Source organism: Saccoglossus kowalevskii, chromosome 11 (assembly GCF_978046115.1).
Source record: "Saccoglossus kowalevskii chromosome 11, keSacKowa6.1, whole genome shotgun sequence".
Taxonomy (NCBI): Eukaryota; Metazoa; Hemichordata; class Enteropneusta; family Harrimaniidae; genus Saccoglossus; species Saccoglossus kowalevskii.
In genome coordinates this window covers 36,018,980-36,039,484 of record NC_140651.1, presented here as the reverse complement: position 1 = coordinate 36,039,484, position 20,505 = coordinate 36,018,980, and the positions used below count along the sequence as shown (strand labels likewise).

The 20,505-nt window shown below is 40.5% G+C and overlaps 1 protein-coding gene across 1 annotated transcript in view; it reads left to right on the top strand.

The window, feature by feature from the left end:
- LOC102801813 (uncharacterized) overlaps positions 1-20,505 on the top strand; it is a 60,276-nt gene that overhangs the window by 1,821 nt on the left and 37,950 nt on the right. The window contains exons 3-5 of the mRNA XM_085505154.1: positions 1,253-1,574; positions 2,208-2,396; positions 3,032-3,259. Of these exons, the coding sequence (XP_085361280.1) occupies positions 1,253-1,574; positions 2,208-2,396; positions 3,032-3,259 (739 nt within the window). The remainder of the gene's footprint in view (positions 1-1,252; positions 1,575-2,207; positions 2,397-3,031; positions 3,260-20,505) is intronic.

Genomic DNA, 20,505 nt, shown 5'->3' with positions numbered 1-20,505 from the left:
CAAAATACTAGTAGTATAGTCTAATGTTGCTATTTTTATTATATATTTTTTACTTAATACATTACTATGTTTTCAATTCACTTTTAAATTTTTCATTTCAATTTTTTCAACTTCATTGATGTACATAACCAAAAAAGAAATGTAATATTTTCTTTATGGTCAATAAAGCACTATTCTATTCTATTCTATTTTATAGTATAGTAGATCTGGCAGAAAGTACAAAAAACAATTATTTGAAAAAAAAAGTATATAGTAATATTAATATCTTTATTACACTGTAATGAATAATGACAGTTCATCTCAAGTTGAAGTACTATGTATACTAAATGAAGTTGTTAAATAATGAACTACCTGTCTGATCAGGTGTATGTCTTGAGTGTTCATTGTTGTTATAAATTTGTTTGTTTTAGAACAGTATTGAAAGTCTAGAATTTGTTTTGAGAGATGGCTGTACATTTTTGTGTGTTCATTGTTGTAATTGTCACAGGTTGTAATAAAATGAATTTCATCTATTACAACATTGCACTTTTTGCATAGTCTATCTTCCTTAGGTATTTTAGGTTGCTAGTGGCGTCCTATATATAAATAAATAAAAATTGACTGGCTATTTGGTCACATTTTATTTTATGTCACAATATATCATAGCTTAAGATCCCTTATCGAATGAATATGGTTCAACAATCGTTGCCATCGGATACATTTCATTTGGATATATTCATCTTAAACAACCTGTGTGATGCCTAAATGTGATTTTGAGATCGCAAAGTGAATTCTAACATGCAACAGAAAGCGTGTACAGTCTTCAAATTAATTTAAATAGACAAAGTCGGGGTCAAGAATGAAAATTTGTGATTTCAGTGTTTCATAATAACCTCGTTAAAGGTTATTAGCATATTATGCAGTGCGCATACTTCATATCCACAACCAGTGCATCATCACAGTGAGGTCAATTGCAATTTACGTTTTGTGTAAGTGATGTTCAGCACCGTCAATGAGGTTTATCAATCAAACCACATTGATGGTGCTGAAAGTTGTGTTCGTATATTCAAAGCCAACACTTAAGCAACTCTACCAGATATATACACAAGCTAACAAGCCACACCAACCCAGCCACTGCTCAGATAGGAAAAGATTTGTACACACTCCCACCATGTCTTAATCTGTAATATTCAATAACAAATCTGGTTCCTCCATAACACTGGATGTACATTATCACATGTAATACTGCAATATAAAATGTTCTGTGTTGTAGATCTGCTGAGAGTGATGACATTGCTGCCTTATTATCTCGATTACAGTCTACAAATCTGAGAGGAGACCAACAACCCAAGTCAACTAAACACTTAATGAATATCAAATGTTCCTGTGGTGATCTGTCAAACCTCACATTAAAACTTGAAGACATTTCTGAAAGTGACAGTGACTCAGACCAGTGTGAATTCTCATTTTCTCAACTCTTATCAACTTTAATTGCATACAACAAAAAGGATTTCAAGAAATTATCGGTTCCAGTTAAGAATTTGATATCAAGTTACAATGAGAATGAGATTATTACACATGAACAACTCAAACAGGTTTGTATCTGAACCACTATAAGTTTCAGTATTTTGTTTTTCTTATGGTACATTGCTTTCAAACCTGCCATGTATCAAAATTGTGCAGAATGATCTGCTTAAATATGTGTCATATTAATAACATACTACAAATAATAAGTTGAAGTTGTTGATGACAATGATAGTCATATATAAGTTTGTATGAAAAGGCAAAGTCATTTGAACATTATCATACATGGTACAAGAAATTGCATTACTTTAATTTCTTTTTTCCATATACCCAATTTTGGAGAAGAACTCTCATATTAATACAAATTGAGGTCCATTTCTACACAAAATAAATTGTCGATTTCTCTACAAAGATGCTAAAAAATGTTTGCATGGTACATTTTCATGGTTCATTTGAGCAGGGATTATCTTCTGATAGACAATATTACCATGTGTTTTGTTTACAGATTTTCCAATATAAATTTTTCATAAGAATGCCACTACATCTTTACTGTTTTTTGAGTTTGACATTACTAATTCAAACTTGTGTACAAAGACCAATCAAATTGCAGACGGTGTATCTTGGCTTTATCACATGGCATTTACATGTAAAAACAACTTTAGATATACCGCTGTAATCTGTATTCATGATATTTATTTTACTAGTTATTGGATTTGCTCAATAATGGCAGCATTCCAGTTAAAGAAGCTGTTGCCATAGTAATACAACGAATATCATGCCATGAGACAAATGCTGAGAATTTAATTGAGAGGAATTTTGTATACCATTTAGTGAAATTGTTAGAAAGACCAGAAACAACATTACGGAAGCCTATTCTACTTGCATTACAAAAGGTAGGTTATTTCACTTACTTGTCACAGCCACTCACCTATCTTGACATTGAACTTGAGTGAAAACATGTCTGTGATGCTACTCTAGCTATGGTAGTGTGCAACACCTCCAGATTCCTACCTTTTTAAAACACCTTTCACAATATTTTGCAACAATAAATGTATATGCTTTGTTGTAAACTAGATTCCCAAATAGCAAATTAATTCCAACTCGACCTACTGAATATAGAACCTTTCTGAGACTCAGGACTGTAAAAGTAGACAATTTTCCTATTTACCACGTTCTCTGGTCAGTTTCAAGACAAGTTGAATTTGAATGACATCAATGTACATACACTATATCACAGTTTGCTATGTTGGATTACTGCACACATCCAGAAAGAAGATGTCATTGTCATTGGGTGTCAGCCAATGGGCATGGGTCAATGGGTCGTTTATATTTACTTTATGCCTCTAATACCTTCAGAACATTTTAGTTTCTTTTAAGGCTGACAAGGAAGAAATATTTTTTTAAACCTAACCATTTTGATTGAAATTCTGTAATATATGTGTTTATACTGATCACATAGATTCACATACACCATAGTTATGTATATGCAGAGAATACAAATCTTAAGTTTGGTACTTTTTGTATTAAGCTTTTAGATCACCAAAACCTCTGCAGTGACATTTGGATGGAATATATGGTAGTTAAAGGTCTGCCTTTAATCGCTAACATATTATCGCATAGTAATATCAAATCAGTACAAGTAGCAGCTTTATGTGTCATGAGATCATTGGCAGCAAATGGTAAATTATGTATATTAATTGTAGACCAGTGTATGCAACCAATAATGGACAATGCCTATTTGAGTAAAGAACATAAGGTGAGTTGTGCCTTACCAGTATGTATACCTTCACAATTTGCTTTACCAGTATGTATGACCTCCACAATTTGCCTTACCAGTATGTATGACCTCCACAATTTGCCTTACCAGTATGTATGACCTCCACAATTTGCTTTACCAGTATGTATGACCTCCACAATTTGCTTTACCAGTATGTATGACCTCCACAATTTGCCTTACCAGTATGTATGACCTCCACAATTTGCTTTACCAGTATGTATGACCTCCACAATTTGCTTTACCAGTATGTATGACCTCCACAATTTGCCTTACCAGTATGTATGACCTCCACAATTTGCTTTACCAGTATGTATGACCTCCACAATTTGCTTTACCAGTATGTATGACCTCCACAATTTGCTTTACCAGTATGTATGACCTCCACAATTTGCCTTACCAGTATGTATGACCTCCACAATTTGCTTTACCAGTATGTATGACCTCCACAATTTGCCTTACCAGTATGTATGACCTCCACAATTTGCCTTACCAGTATGTATGACCTCCACAATTTGCTTTACCAGTATGTATGACCTCCACAATTTGCCTTACCAGTATGTATGACCTCCACAATTTGCTTTACCAGTATGTATGACCTCCACAATTTGCCTTACCAGTATGTATGACCTCCACAATTTGCCTTACCAGTATGTATGACCTCCACAATTTGCCTTACCAGTATGTATGACCTCCACAATTTGCTTTACCAGTATGTATGACCTCCACAATTTGCTTTACCAGTATGTATGACCTCCACAATTTGCCTTACCAGTATGTATGACCTCCACAATTTGCCTTACCAGTATGTATGACCACCACAATTTGCTTTACCAGTATGTATACCTCCACAATTTGCTTTACCAGTATGTATGACCTCCACAAGTTGCCTTACCAGTATGTATGACCTCCACAATTTGCCTTACCAGTATGTATGACCTCCACAAGTTGCTTTACCAGTATGTATGACCTCCACAATTTGCCTTACCGGTATGTATGACCTCCACAATTTGCCTTACCAGTATGTATGACCACCACAATTTGCCTTACCAGTATGTATGACCTCCACAATTTGCCTTACCAGTATGTATACCTCCACAATTTGCCTTACCAGTATGTATGACCTCCACAATTTGCTTTACCAGTATATATGACCTCCACAATTTGCTTTACCAGTATGTATGACCTCCACAATTTGCCTTACCAGTATGTATGACCTCCACAAGTTGCTTTACCAGTATGTATGACCTCCACAATTTGCCTTACCAGTATGTATGACCTCCACAAGTTGCTTTACCAGTATGTATGACCTCCACAATTTGCCTTACCAGTATGTATGACCTCCACAATTTGCCTTACCAGTATGTATGACCTCCACAATTTGCCTTACCAGTATGTATGACCTCCACAATTTGCCTTACCGGTATGTATGACCTCCACAATTTGCTTTACCAGTATGTATGACCTCCACAAGTTGCTTTACCAGTATGTATGACCTCCACAATTTGCCTTACCAGTATGTATGACCACCACAATTTGCCTTACCAGTATGTATGACCTCCACAATTTGCCTTACCAGTATGTATGACCTCCACAAGTTGCTTTACCAGTATGTATGACCTCCACAATTTGCCTTACCAGTATGTATGACCTCCACAATTTGCCTTACCAGTATGTATGACCTCCACAATTTGCCTTACCGGTATGTATGACCTCCACAATTTGCTTTACCAGTATGTATGACCTCCACAAGTTGCTTTACCAGTATGTATGACCTCCACAATTTGCCTTACCAGTATGTATGACCTCCACAATTTGCCTTACCAGTATGTATGACCTCCACAATTTGCTTTACCAGTATGTATGACCTCCACAATTTGCCTTACCAGTATGTATGACCTCCACAATTTGCTTTACCAGTATGTATGACCTCCACAAGTTGCTTTACCAGTATGTATGACCTCCACAATTTGCCTTACCGGTATGTATGACCTCCACAATTTGCCTTACCAGTATGTATGACCACCACAATTTGCCTTACCAGTATGTATGACCTCCACAATTTGCCTTACCGGTATGTATGACCACCACAATTTGCCTTACCAGTATGTATGACCTCCACAATTTGCCTTACCAGTATGTATGACCTCCACAATTTGCCTTACCAGTATATATGACCTCCACAATTTGCCTTACCAGTATGTATGACCTCCACAATTTGCCTTACCAGTATGTATGACCTCCACAATTTGCCTTACCAGTATGTATGACCTCCACAAGTTGCTTTACCAGTATGTATGACCTCCACAATTTGCCTTACCAGTATGTATGACCTCCACAATTTGCCTTACCAGTATGTATGACCTCCACAATTTGCCTTACCAGTATATATGACCTCCACAATTTGCCTTACCAGTATGTATGACCTCCACAATTTGCCTTACCGGTATGTATGACCACCACAATTTGCCTTACCAGTATGTATGACCACCACAATTTGCCTTACCAGTATGTATGACCTCCACAATTTGCCTTACCAGTATGTATGACCTCCACAATTTGCCTTACCAGTATGTATGACCTCCACAATTTGCCTTACCGGTATGTATGACCTCCACAATTTGCCTTACCAGTATGTATGACCTCCACAAGTTGCTTTACCAGTATGTATGACCTCCACAATTTGCCTTACCAGTATGTATGACCTCCACAATTTGCCTTACCAGTATGTATGACCTCCACAAGTTGCTTTACCAGTATGTATGACCTCCACAATTTGCCTTACCAGTATGTATGACCTCCACAATTTGCCTTACCAGTATGTATGACCTCCACAATTTGCCTTACCAGTATATATGACCTCCACAATTTGCCTTACCAGTATGTATGACCTCCACAATTTGCCTTACCAGTATGTATGACCTCCACAATTTGCCTTACCAGTATGTATGACCTCCACAATTTGCCTTACCAGTATGTATGACCTCCACAATTTGCCTTACCGGTATGTATGACCTCCACAATTTGCCTTACCAGTATGTATGACCTCCACAATTTGCCTTACCAGTATGTATGACCTCCACAATTTGCCTTACCAGTATGTATGACCTCCACAATTTGCCTTACCAGTATGTATGACCTCCACAATTTGCCTTACCGGTATGTATGACCTCCACAATTTGCCTTACCAGTATGTATGACCTCCACAATTTGCCTTACCAGTATGTATGACCTCCACAATTTGCCTTACCAGTATGTATGACCTCCACAATTTGCCTTACCAGTATGTATGACCTCCACAATTTGCCTTACCAGTATGTATGACCTCCACAATTTGCCTTACCAGTATGTATGACCTCCACAATTTGCCTTACCGGTATGTATGACCTCCACAATTTGCCTTACCAGTATGTATGACCTCCACAATTTGCCTTACCAGTATGTATGACCTCCACAATTTGCCTTACCAGTATGTATGACCACCACAATTTGCTTTACCAGTATGTATGACCTCCACAATTTGCCTTACCAGTATGTATGACCTCCACAATTTGCCTTACCAGTATGTATGACCACCACAATTTGCTTTACCAGTATGTATGACCTCCACAATTTGCCTTACCAGTATGTATGACCACTACAATTTGCCTTACCAGTATGTATGACCTCCACAATTTGCCTTACCAGTATGTATGACCTCCACAATTTGCCTTACCAGTATGTATACCTCCACAATTTGCCTTACCAGTATGTATGACCTCCACAATTTGCCTTACCTGTATGTATACCTCCACAATTTGCCTTACCAGTATGTATGACCTCCACAATTTGCCTTACCAGTATGTATGACCTCCACAATTTGCCTTACCGGTATGTATGACCTCCACAATTTGCCTTACCAGTATGTATGACCTCCACAATTTGCCTTACCGGTATGTATGACCACCACAATTTGCCTTACCAGTATGTATGACCTCCACAATTTGCCTTACCAGTATGTATGACCTCCACAATTTGCCTTACCAGTATGTATGACCTCCACAATTTGCCTTACCAGTATGTATGACCTCCACAATTTGCCTTACCGGTATGTATGACCTCCACAATTTGCCTTACCAGTATGTATGACCTCCACAATTTGCCTTACCGGTATGTATGACCACCACAATTTGCCTTACCAGTATGTATGACCTCCACAATTTGCTTTACCAGTATGTATGACCTCCACAATTTGCCTTACCAGTATGTATGACCTCCACAATTTGCCTTACCGGTATGTATGACCACCACAATTTGCCTTACCAGTATGTATGACCACCACAATTTGCCTTACCAGTATGTATGACCTCCACAATTTGCCTTACCAGTATGTATGACCTCCACAATTTGCCTTACCAGTATGTATGACCTCCACAATTTGCCTTACCAGTATGTATGACCTCCACAATTTCTCAATTAATTTTATCTCAACTCTGCAATCAGTTGATGTTAAAAAAACTGTAAACATGGTCAAAATTGATGTACGATATATAAAATTATTGATGTTATACCTTAGCTCTAGAAGCACCAGTATGTTTGACCTTCAGCCTTTTCACCACCAGTTCTCTCTTTTCACCACCAGTTCTCTCTTTTCACCACCAGTTCTCTCTTTTCATCACCAGTTCTCTCTTTTCACCACCAGTTCTCTCTTTTCACCACCAGTTCTCTCTTTTCACCACCAGTTCTCTCTTTTCATCACCAGTTCTCTCTTTTCACCACCAGTTCTCTCTTTTCATCACCAGTTCTCTCTTTTCACCACCAGTTCTCTCTTTTCACCACCAGTTCTCTCTTTTCACCACCAGTTCTCTCTTTTCATCACCAGTTCTCTCTTTTCACCACCAGTTCTCTCTTTTCATCACCAGTTCTCTCTTTTCACCACCAGTTCTCTCTTTTCACCACCAGTTCTCTCTTTTCATCACCAGTTCTCTCTTTTCACCACCAGTTCTCTCTTTTCACCACCAGTTCTCTCTTTTCACCACCAGTTCTCTCTTTTCATCACCAGTTCTCTCTTTTCACCACCAGTTCTCTCTTTTCATCACCAGTTCTCTCTTTTCACCACCAGTTCTCTCTTTTCATCACCAGTTCTCTCTTTTCACCACCAGTTCTCTCTTTTCATCACCAGTTCTCTCTTTTCATCACCAGTTCTCTCTTTTCATCACCAGTTCTCTCTTTTCACCACCAGTTCTCTCTTTTCACCACCAGTTCTCTCTTTTCATCACCAGTTCTCTCTTTTCACCACCAGTTCTCTCTTTTCACCACCAGTTCTCTCTTTTCATCACCAGTTCTCTCTTTTCACCACCAGTTCTCTCTTTTCACCACCAGTTCTCTCTTTTCACCACCAGTTCTCTCTTTTCACCACCAGTTCTCTCTTTTCACCACCAGTTCTCTCTTTTCATCACCAGTTCTCTCTTTTCACCACCAGTTCTCTCTTTTCATCACCAGTTCTCTCTTTTCACCACCAGTTCTCTCTTTTCATCACCAGTTCTCTCTTTTCACCACCAGTTCTCTCTTTTCACCACCAGTTCTCTCTTTTCATCACCAGTTCTCTCTTTTCACCACCAGTTCTCTCTTTTCACCACCAGTTCTCTCTTTTCACCACCAGTTCTCTCTTTTCATCACCAGTTCTCTCTTTTCACCACCAGTTCTCTCTTTTCACCACCAGTTCTCTCTTTTCACCACCAGTTCTCTCTTTTCATCACCAGTTCTCTCTTTTCACCACCAGTTCTCTCTTTTCATCACCAGTTCTCTCTTTTCACCACCAGTTCTCTCTTTTCACCACCAGTTCTCTCTTTTCATCACCAGTTCTCTCTTTTCATCACCAGTTCTCTCTTTTCATCACCAGTTCTCTCTTTTCATCACCAGTTCTCTCTTTTCACCACCAGTTCTCTCTTTTCACCACCAGTTCTCTCTTTTCACCACCAGTTCTCTCTTTTCATCACCAGTTCTCTCTTTTCACCACCAGTTCTCTCTTTTCACCACCAGTTCTCTCTTTTCACCACCAGTTCTCTCTTTTCATCACCAGTTCTCTCTTTTCACCACCAGTTCTCTCTTTTCATCACCAGTTCTCTCTTTTCACCACCAGTTCTCTCTTTTCATCACCAGTTCTCTCTTTTCATCACCAGTTCTCTCTTTTCACCACCAGTTCTCTCTTTTCACCACCAGTTCTCTCTTTTCACCACCAGTTCTCTCTTTTCACCACCAGTTCTCTCTTTTCACCACCAGTTCTCTCTTTTCACCACCAGTTCTCTCTTTTCACCACCAGTTCTCTCTTTTCACCACCAGTTCTCTCTTTTCACCACCAGTTCTCTCTTTTCACCACCAGTTCTCTCTTTTCACCACCAGTTCTCTCTTTTCACCACCAGTTCTCTCTTTTCACCACCAGTTCTCTCTTTTCACCACCAGTTCTCTCTTTTCACCACCAGTTCTCTCTTTTCACCACCAGTTCTCTCTTTTCATCACCAGTTCTCTCTTTTCACCACCAGTTCTCTCTTTTCACCACCAGTTCTCTCTTTTCACCACCAGTTCTCTCTTTTCACCACCAGTTCTCTCTTTTCACCACCAGTTCTCTCTTTTCACCACCAGTTCTCTCTTTTCACCACCAGTTCTCTCTTTTCACCACCAGTTCTCTCTTTTCACCACCAGTTCTCTCTTTTCACCACCAGTTCTCTCTTTTCACCACCAGTTCTCTCTTTTCACCACCAGTTCTCTCTTTTCACCACCAGTTCTCTCTTTTCACCACCAGTTCTCTCTTTTCACCACCAGTTCTCTCTTTTCACCACCAGTTCTCTCTTTTCACCACCAGTTCTCTCTTTTCACCACCAGTTCTCTCTTTTCACCACCAGTTCTCTCTTTTCACCACCAGTTCTCTCTTTTCATCACAAGTTCTCTCTTTTCATCACCAGTTCTATCTTTTCACCACCAGTTCTCTCTTTTCATCACCAGTTCTCTCTTTTCACCACCAGTTCTCTCTTTTCACCACCAGTTCTCTCTTTTCATCACCAGTTCTCTCTTTTCACCACCAGTTCTCTCTTTTCATCACAAGTTCTCTCTTTTCATCACCAGTTCTCTCTTTTCACCACCGGTTCTCTCTTTTCATCACCAGTTCTCTCTTTTCACCACCAGTTCTCTCTTTTCATCACAAGTTCTCTCTTTTCATCACCAGTTCTCTCTTTTCACCACCAGTTCTCTCTTTTCACCACCAGTTCTCTCTTTTCACCACCAGTTCTCTCTTTTCACCACCAGTTCTCGCTTTTCACCACCAGTTCTCTCTTTTCATCACAAGTTCTCTCTTTTCATCACCAGTTCTCTCTTTTCATCACCAGTTCTCTCTTTTCATCACAAGTTCTCTCTTTTCATCACCAGTTCTCTCTTTTCACCACCAGTTCTCTCTTTTCATCACAAGTTCTCTCTTTTCATCACCAGTTCTCTCTTTTCATCACAAGTTCTCTCTTTTCATCACCAGTTCTCTCTTTTCACCACCAGTTCTCTCTTTTCATCACCAGTTCTCTCTTTTCACCACCAGTTCTCTCTTTTCATCACCAGTTCTCTCTTTTCATCACCAGTTCTCTCTTTTCACCACCAGTTCTCTCTTTTCATCACCAGTTCTCTCTTTTCATCACCAGTTCTCTCTTTTCACCACCAGTTCTCTCTTTTCATCACCAGTTCTCTCTTTTCATCACCAGTTCTCTCTTTTCACCACCAGTTCTCTCTTTTCACCACCAGTTCTCTCTTTTCACCACCAGTTCTCTCTTTTCACCACCAGTTCTCTCTTTTCACCACCAGTTCTCTCTTTTCACCACCAGTTCTCTCTTTTCACCACCAGTTCTCTCTTTTCACCACCAGTTCTCTCTTTTCACCACCAGTTCTCTCTTTTCACCACCAGTTCTCTCTTTTCACCACCAGTTCTCTCTTTTCACCACCAGTTCTCTCTTTTCATCACAAGTTCTCTCTTTTCATCACCAGTTCTATCTTTTCACCACCAGTTCTCTCTTTTCATCACCAGTTCTCTCTTTTCACCACCAGTTCTCTCTTTTCACCACCAGTTCTCTCTTTTCATCACCAGTTCTCTCTTTTCACCACCAGTTCTCTCTTTTCATCACAAGTTCTCTCTTTTCATCACCAGTTCTCTCTTTTCACCACCGGTTCTCTCTTTTCATCACCAGTTCTCTCTTTTCACCACCAGTTCTCTCTTTTCATCACAAGTTCTCTCTTTTCATCACCAGTTCTCTCTTTTCACCACCAGTTCTCTCTTTTCACCACCAGTTCTCTCTTTTCACCACCAGTTCTCTCTTTTCACCACCAGTTCTCGCTTTTCACCACCAGTTCTCTCTTTTCATCACAAGTTCTCTCTTTTCATCACCAGTTCTCTCTTTTCATCACCAGTTCTCTCTTTTCATCACAAGTTCTCTCTTTTCATCACCAGTTCTCTCTTTTCACCACCAGTTCTCTCTTTTCATCACAAGTTCTCTCTTTTCATCACCAGTTCTCTCTTTTCATCACAAGTTCTCTCTTTTCATCACCAGTTCTCTCTTTTCACCACCAGTTCTCTCTTTTCATCACCAGTTCTCTCTTTTCACCACCAGTTCTCTCTTTTCATCACCAGTTCTCTCTTTTCATCACCAGTTCTCTCTTTTCACCACCAGTTCTCTCTTTTCATCACCAGTTCTCTCTTTTCATCACCAGTTCTCTCTTTTCACCACCAGTTCTCTCTTTTCATCACCAGTTCTCTCTTTTCATCACCAGTTCTCTCTTTTCACCACCAGTTCTCTCTTTTCATCACCAGTTCTCTCTTTTCACCACCAGTTCTCTCTTTTCATCACCAGTTCTCTCTTTTCACCACCAGTTCTCTCTTTTCACCACCAGTTCTCTCTTTTCACCACCAGTTCTCTCTTTTCACCACCAGTTCTCTCTTTTCACCACCAGTTCTCTCTTTTCATCACAAGTTCTCTCTTTTCACCACCAGTTCTCTCTTTTCATCACAAGTTCTCTCTTTTCATCACCAGTTCTCTCTTTTCACCACCAGTTCTCTCTTTTCATCACCAGTTCTCTCTTTTCACCACCAGTTCTCTCTTTTCATCACCAGTTCTCTCTTTTCATCACCAGTTCTCTCTTTTCACCACCAGTTCTCTCTTTTCACCACCAGTTCTCTCTTTTCACCACCAGTTCTCTCTTTTCATCACAAGTTCTCTCTTTTCATCACCAGTTCTCTCTTTTCACCACCAGTTCTCTCTTTTCATCACCAGTTCTCTCTTTTCATCACCAGTTCTCTCTTTTCATCACAAGTTCTCTCTTTTCATCACCAGTTCTCTCTTTTCACCACCAGTTCTCTCTTTTCACCACCAGTTCTCTCTTTTCACCACCAGTTCTCTCTTTTCACCACCAGTTCTCTCTTTTCACCACCAGTTCTCTCTTTTCATCACCAGTTCTCTCTTTTCATCACCAGTTCTCTCTTTTCATCACCAGTTCTCTCTTTTCATCACAAGTTCTCTCTTTTCATCACCAGTTCTCTCTTTTCACCACCAGTTCTCTCTTTTCATCACAAGTTCTCTCTTTTCATCACCAGTTCTCTCTTTTCATCACCAGTTCTCTCTTTTCATCACCAGTTCTCTCTTTTCACCACCAGTTCTCTCTTTTCATCACCAGTTCTCTCTTTTCATCACCAGTTCTCTCTTTTCACCACCAGTTCTCTCTTTTCATCACCAGTTCTCTCTTTTCATCACCAGTTCTCTCTTTTCACCACCAGTTCTCTCTTTTCATCACCAGTTCTCTCTTTTCACCACCAGTTCTCTCTTTTCATCACAAGTTCTCTCTTTTCATCACCAGTTCTCTCTTTTCACCACCAGTTCTCTCTTTTCATCACCAGTTCTCTCTTTTCATCACCAGTTCTCTCTTTTCATCACAAGTTCTCTCTTTTCATCACCAGTTCTCTCTTTTCACCACCAGTTCTCTCTTTTCACCACCAGTTCTCTCTTTTCACCACCAGTTCTCTCTTTTCACCACCAGTTCTCTCTTTTCACCACCAGTTCTCTCTTTTCATCACAAGTTCTCTCTTTTCATCACCAGTTCTCTCTTTTCATCACCAGTTCTCTCTTTTCATCACAAGTTCTCTCTTTTCATCACCAGTTCTCTCTTTTCACCACCAGTTCTCTCTTTTCATCACAAGTTCTCTCTTTTCATCACCAGTTCTCTCTTTTCATCACCAGTTCTCTCTTTTCACCACCAGTTCTCTCTTTTCACCACCAGTTCTCTCTTTTCATCACCAGTTCTCTCTTTTCATCACCAGTTCTCTCTTTTCACCACCAGTTCTCTCTTTTCATCACCAGTTCTCTCTTTTCATCACCAGTTCTCTCTTTTCACCACCAGTTCTCTCTTTTCACCACCAGTTCTCTCTTTTCACCACCAGTTCTCTCTTAACACCACCAGTTCTCTCTTTTCATCACCAGTTCTCTCTTTTCATCACCAGTTCTCTCTTTTCATCACCAGTTCTCTCTTTTCATCACCAGTTCTCTCTTTTCACCACCAGTTCTCTCTTTTCACCACCAGTTCTCTCTTTTCACCACCAGTTCTCTCTTTTCACCACCAGTTCTCTCTTTTCACCACCAGTTCTCTCTTTTCACCACCAGTTCTCTCTTTTCACCACCAGTTCTCTCTTTTCATCACCAGTTCTCTCTTTTCATCACCAGTTCTCTCTTTTCATCACCAGTTCTCTCTTTTCACCACCAGTTCTCTCTTTTCACCACCAGTTCTCTCTTTTCACCACCAGTTCTCTCTTTTCACCACCAGTTCTCTCTTTTCACCACCAGTTCTCTCTTTTCATCACCAGTTCTCTCTTTTCATCACCAGTTCTCTCTTTTCATCACCAGTTCTCTCTTTTCACCACCAGTTCTCTCTTTTCACCACCAGTTCTCTCTTTTCACCACCAGTTCTCTCTTTTCACCACCAGTTCTCTCTTTTCACCACCAGTTCTCTCTTTTCATCACCAGTTCTCTCTTTTCATCACCAGTTCTCTCTTTTCATCACCAGTTCTCTCTTTTCACCACCAGTTCTCTCTTTTCACCACCAGTTCTCTCTTTTCACCACCAGTTCACAAAATAGCCTCATTTGTAGTCCGCACTTACCTTCAGTAAAAACTGTAAATTTATTAAAATTTTGTCTATTGGCTCCAAAATTAGGGTTCATTTCCTGAAATATGTTCAAATCTGAATATCTCGTCAATCTCTATAAAATGTCAACCAAGTTCAAATCTGAATATCTCGTCAATCTCTATAAAATGTCAACCAAGTTCAAATCTGAATATCTCGTCAATCTCTATAAAATGTCAAACAAGTTCAAATTTAAATATCTTGTCAATCTCTATAAAATGTCAACCAAGTTCAAATCTAAATATCTTGTCAATCTCTATAAAATGTCAACCAAGTTCAAATCTGAATATCTCGTCAATCTCTATAAAATGTCAACCAAGTTCAAATCTGAATATCTCGTCAATCTCTATAAAATGTCAACCAAGTTCAAATCTGAATATCTCGTCAATCTCTATAAAATGTCAAACAAGTTCAAATTTAAATATCTTGTCAATCTCTATAAAATGTCAACCAAGTTCAAATCTAAATATCTTGTCAATCTCTATAAAATGTCAACCAAGTTCAAATCTGAATATCTCGTCAATCTCTATAAAATGTCAACCAAGTTCAAATCTGAATATCTTGTCAATCTCTATAAAATGTCAACCAAGTTCAAATCTAAATATCTTGTCAATCTCTATAAAATGTCAACCAAGTTCAAATCTGAATATCTCGTCAATCTCTATAAAATGTCAACCAAGTTCAAATCTGAATATCTTGTCAATCTCTATAAAATGTCAACCAAGTTCAAATCTAAATATCTTGTCAATCTCTATAAAATGTCAACCAAGTTCAAATCTGAATATCTTGTCAATCTTTATAAAATGTCAACCAAGTTCAAATCTGAATATCTCGTCAATCTCTATAAAATGTCAACCAAGTTCAAATCTGAATATCTTGTCAATCTCTATAAGATGCCAACCAAGTTCAAATCTGAATATCTTGTCAATCTCTATAAAATGTCAACCAAGTTCAAATCTAAATATCTTGTCAATCTCTATAAAATGTCAACCAAGTTCAAATCTGAATATCTTGTCAATCTCTATAAAATGTCAACCAAGTTCAAATCTGAATATCTTGTCAATCTCTATAAAATGTCAACCAAGTTCAAATTTGAATATGTCATCAATCTCTATAAAATGTCAACCAAGTTCAAATTTCAATATCTCGTCAATCTCTATAAAATGTCAACCAAGTTCAAATCTGAATATCTCGTCAATCTCTATAAAATGTCAACCAAGTTCAAATCTGAATATCTCGTCAATCTCTATAAAATGTCAAACAAGTTCAAATTTAAATATCTTGTCAATCTCTATAAAATGTCAACCAAGTTCAAATCTAAATATCTTGTCAATCTCTATAAAATGTCAACCATGTTCAAATCTGAATATCTCGTCAATCTCTATAAAATGTCAACCAAGTTCAAATCTGAATATCTCGTCAATCTCTATAAAATGTCAACCAAGTTCAAATCTGAATATCTCGTCAATCTCTATAAAATGTCAAACAAGTTCAAATTTAAATATCTTGTCAATCTCTATAAAATGTCAACCAAGTTCAAATCTAAATATCTTGTCAATCTCTATAAAATGTCAACCAAGTTCAAATCTGAATATCTCGTCAATCTCTATAAAATGTCAACCAAGTTCAAATCTGAATATCTTGTCAATCTCTATAAAATGTCAACCAAGTTCAAATCTAAATATCTTGTCAATCTCTATAAAATGTCAACCAAGTTCAAATCTGAATATCTCGTCAATCTCTATAAAATGTCAACCAAGTTCAAATCTGAATATCTTGTCAATCTCTATAAAATGTCAACCAAGTTCAAATCTAAATATCTTGTCAATCTCTATAAAATGTCAACCAAGTTCAAATCTGAATATCTTGTCAATCTTTATAAAATGTCAACCAAGTTCAAATCTGAATATCTCGTCAATCTCTATAAAATGTCAACCAAGTTCAAATCTGAATATCTTGTCAATCTCTATAAGATGCCAACCAAGTTCAAATCTGAATATCTTGTCAATCTCTATAAAATGTCAACCAAGTTCAAATCTAAATATCTTGTCAATCTCTATAAAATGTCAACCAAGTTCAAATCTGAATATCTTGTCAATCTCTATAAAATGTCAACCAAGTTCAAATCTGAATATCTTGTCAATCTCTATAAAATGTCAACCAAGTTCAAATTTGAATATGTCATCAATCTCTATAAAATGTCAACCAAGTTCAAATTTCAATATCTCGTCAATCTCTATAAAATGTCAACCAAGTTCAAATCTGAATATCTTGTCAATCTCTATAAAATGTCAACCAAGTTCAAATCTGAATATCTCTTCAATCTCTATAAGATGCCAACCAAGTTCAAATCTGAATATCTCGTCAATCTTTATAAAATGTCAACTAAGTTCAAATCTGAATATCTCGTCAATTTCTATAAAATGTCAACCAAGTTCAAATCTGAATATCTCGTCAATCTCTATAAAATGTCAACCAAGTTCAAATCTGAATATCTCGTCAATCTCTATAAAATGTCAACCAAGTTCAAATCTGAATATCTTGTCAATCTCTATAAAATGTCAACCAAGTTCAAATCTGAATATCTCGTCAATCTCTATAAAATGTCAACCAAGTTCAAATTTAAATATCTTGTCAATCTCTATAAAATGTCAACCAAGTTCAAATTTGAATATCTCGTCAATCTCTATAAAATTTCAACCAAGTTCAAATTTAAATATCTTGTCAATCTCTATAAAATGTCAACCAAGTTCAAATTTAAATATCTTGTCAATCTCTATAAAATGTCAACCAAGTTCAAATCTGAATATCTCGTCAATCTCTATAAAATGTCAACCAAGTTCAAATTTAAATATCTTGTCAATCTCTATAAAATGTCAACCAAGTTCAAATTTGAATATCTCGTCAATCTCTATAAAATGTCAACCAAGTTCAAATCTGAATATCTCGTCAATTCACTATGTTCAATTACCCACCATAGACTCCGGTCAGTCAAAATGACTATTTTGAACTGTAGACATTAATCAGCGATTCTGCCGGTGACGGAGAGATAGAATCCAGGTCAGGGGAAGCCCCATGACCTCAAGATTCTTTTACCCCTTACGTCACGAACCCACGTGACCGAGGCCACCTGGCAGCGCCACAGGTAGCCGTCCTTCACTCTTAATTTCTCTCCGCCTCGATTGGAGATGAAATCTAGCGAGCCCTGCTGGATCGCCTGCTTTTTTTCCTGTCCGGATTTATAGCTTGGGTTGTTGCCGCTGCTCGGCATCCGACATGGTAGCTGGTAGGATAAGTTTTCCTTGTCTTTTTTTACCCTCGTGTCGTTTTCCCCTTTGTGTGTAGTATTTTTCACAGCAAAGAAATCAAAATCCGGCGCCACTACGTAGTTACATGTTGATTTCATGGCGGCACCTTTTACAACTGTAATTCGTCTCCCTCATGCATGTCGTCTTTTATTTTTAATGTATTTAGCAATATATCGATGTAATGACAGCTCCAAGGCTCGCTACCTTTTTCTTCCGGTCTCCTCGTCTTCCGAGCCGACCGTACAGTGGTTTATTCAGAATCTACCAGCATAGAATCCGCATACGAGATGCTTTGTCGTGGCTACGTGTGGGTTTCGGGGTTTTTTGCGTGAAAGCGTGTTTTTTCACTGGAGTTCTGAGGCCTGAGATTTTCTTTCAGAGCCATCAAAATCGCTGACACTGACCGCGTCACAGCAAGGTCGCGCGTCCAGTAAACAAATCGGTTAAAGTGAGTTGCGTGTTTTGCATGAGTGGAAAGTCCTCACGCTCAGCTACCGGTACTTCATGTACCGGGACGTCGAGTAAGAGGCCCGACGGCGGAGGTACCGATATTTTCTCGGTCTCCCCCGCTGATCGGAGGGCATCCTCACAGTCTGTTTTTTCAGGCGGTGTTTTTTACCCGATTTTACCGGCTGCAGCGAGGCTGTGCCCCTGGAGGCTTTCCTCCTATGGGGCCCGTTGCGGGTCTCTTCGTGGACCCTTCCTCGCACGGAGTTTGCCTCCGAGTTGAGGGCTTTGGTCGAAGGACTGTCGGGGCAATTGCGTCCCTGGCAGGCCGGGTAGATCAGACGCAGTCGGAGCGAGCTGTCTCCACTGTGTCCCCTCGGTGGGCAAGCAGGAAGAGACACGAAAGCATGTTTGCATTCAAACACATCTCTTCCGGGGAACCCCCGTTCCCAGTCACGGCTCTCCCACTATTTTGGGGGGTGGCCGAGGCTCAGGCTAATTGCACCGGTCCTTCTCTGGATCCGCGGGCACTGAATGCCAACGGGGTGCTGGCAGCCAAGTCTCCGATCTCGGGGCAGGGCTTTCAGGGCAGGGCACGCGTTGACCTCCCCCCCACTTTCAGCCAGCTAGGGTTCGTCACGCGGTAATGGTACAACGGTAACGAATTTATCTTTGTGTCTGGTCCCCGCTGTGGGTTTTGACTCCTTTCTTACCGACCCACGGGCGCCCCCAGAGGGAACCGACCCTCTCATGAGACGCACAGTCGAACACGCTCCCTCTCACATATTTTAAGTTAAAGGAGACGCGTTCGCTCGCGTTGGATACAGCCGGTACTCCGGGCGGTCCCTCAGAGTCTTCCATCTGTATGACTCGGTGAGCCACGCTTTTGGGGTGAGGCGGAGTATCATCGATCCCAGTGATACGATGTATATACCCCCACCCTTGATCCTAAAGCGACCACCTAAGGTTGCTTCAACGCTTATGGGATCACGGGCGTCGGGATCCAAAGCAACCCCGTCGGCACATCTCTCCCCTGTCCGTCTGAGTGCGGAGTGGGGCGCAGAGCACGCAAACGGTGTTGATGGGCGGCGTTGGTCAGCTGCGGAGGATGTAATGCTTAAGGCCCCCGGGTGGGGATAACGTTAGGCAACACTTCCCACTGGACCAAATGCTACCCAGTCGGTGTGTTTCGGGATCAGACCCCATAGCGTGGGATGAGACCAAAATGCCCCCAACCGGATTCCAAGGCTCCTTCCTCAGACCCCGGTACCACGAATTTGGCAAACCGGGCAAAGGGTTATAGCCGCGTTCCATGGGTGTCTTTGCCAATTGAGGACGACCCATCTAGCCCTGAGGGCAGAGTTGCTTGAGCGTATTATTATGCGTGCCCAGCACTCTGGTGACCTTGGAGGCAGAACGCACCAGCCTCCTAGACCAGGCGACATTTTTACTGGTGGGTCACCGCACATCTACGTGCGACACCCCCTAGTGTTGCCTGGCTCGCTTGGCCAGGGCCACTACTGTGCTACGAGACGCGGCCTTAGACGCACATGTTTTCGCCGACAAGCTGAGCTGGGGTACGTCCCCCACCTCAGTGACGCAGACTGGACACCCTCCACCCTCTTTGTTCAGGGAATGGTAGGTACAGTCTTGGAGCTTCAGAGTGCAATGAATCAGAGGGTTCAGATTGAATCCGCTAGCCAGTTGGTCCTGCCATGGGCAAGCGGAGGGCACCCCAAGCACAGAAAACACAACGCCCTCGGGCGTTGCCCGCTAGCCAGAGTCAGCCAGGAGGCAAGCGCTTATACCCTTCCATGGGAGGGAAGGGTAGTGGCGTGCCCCCAGGGAGGTAAGAGCCAGGTGGTGGCTCCTCACCCTCTCTGGGCAGACGTCTACCCAGCAGCAGGGGAAGCATGTTTGACGCTCACCTCTGCAATCGGGGGAGACAGGCACGTGTTCGGTGAGTGGCCAGGTCACAACTTAGTGACTACTTCAGGCCTTGGGGAACTCGCCTCATGGGGGAAGGGAGCACCCTCCCCCCTTGCAACTGCCGAACACATGGCCACACATCCCTGTCGTACACAGATTGCGCTGGTGTAGTCCGATTTGGAGACGGCGGGTGACCGATAGCTGGACCTTTCCAGGTGGTGACATCCGTTTACGGCATACCGCTGAAATATCCACTTCCCCCCGTCAGTGTCTCCCCTGTTGGGCACTGCCAGGGGACTCCCGCAAGGCGGAAGCAATCAGACAGGAAGTAGCAGTGTGCTGGGGAAAGACGCCATACACAGGG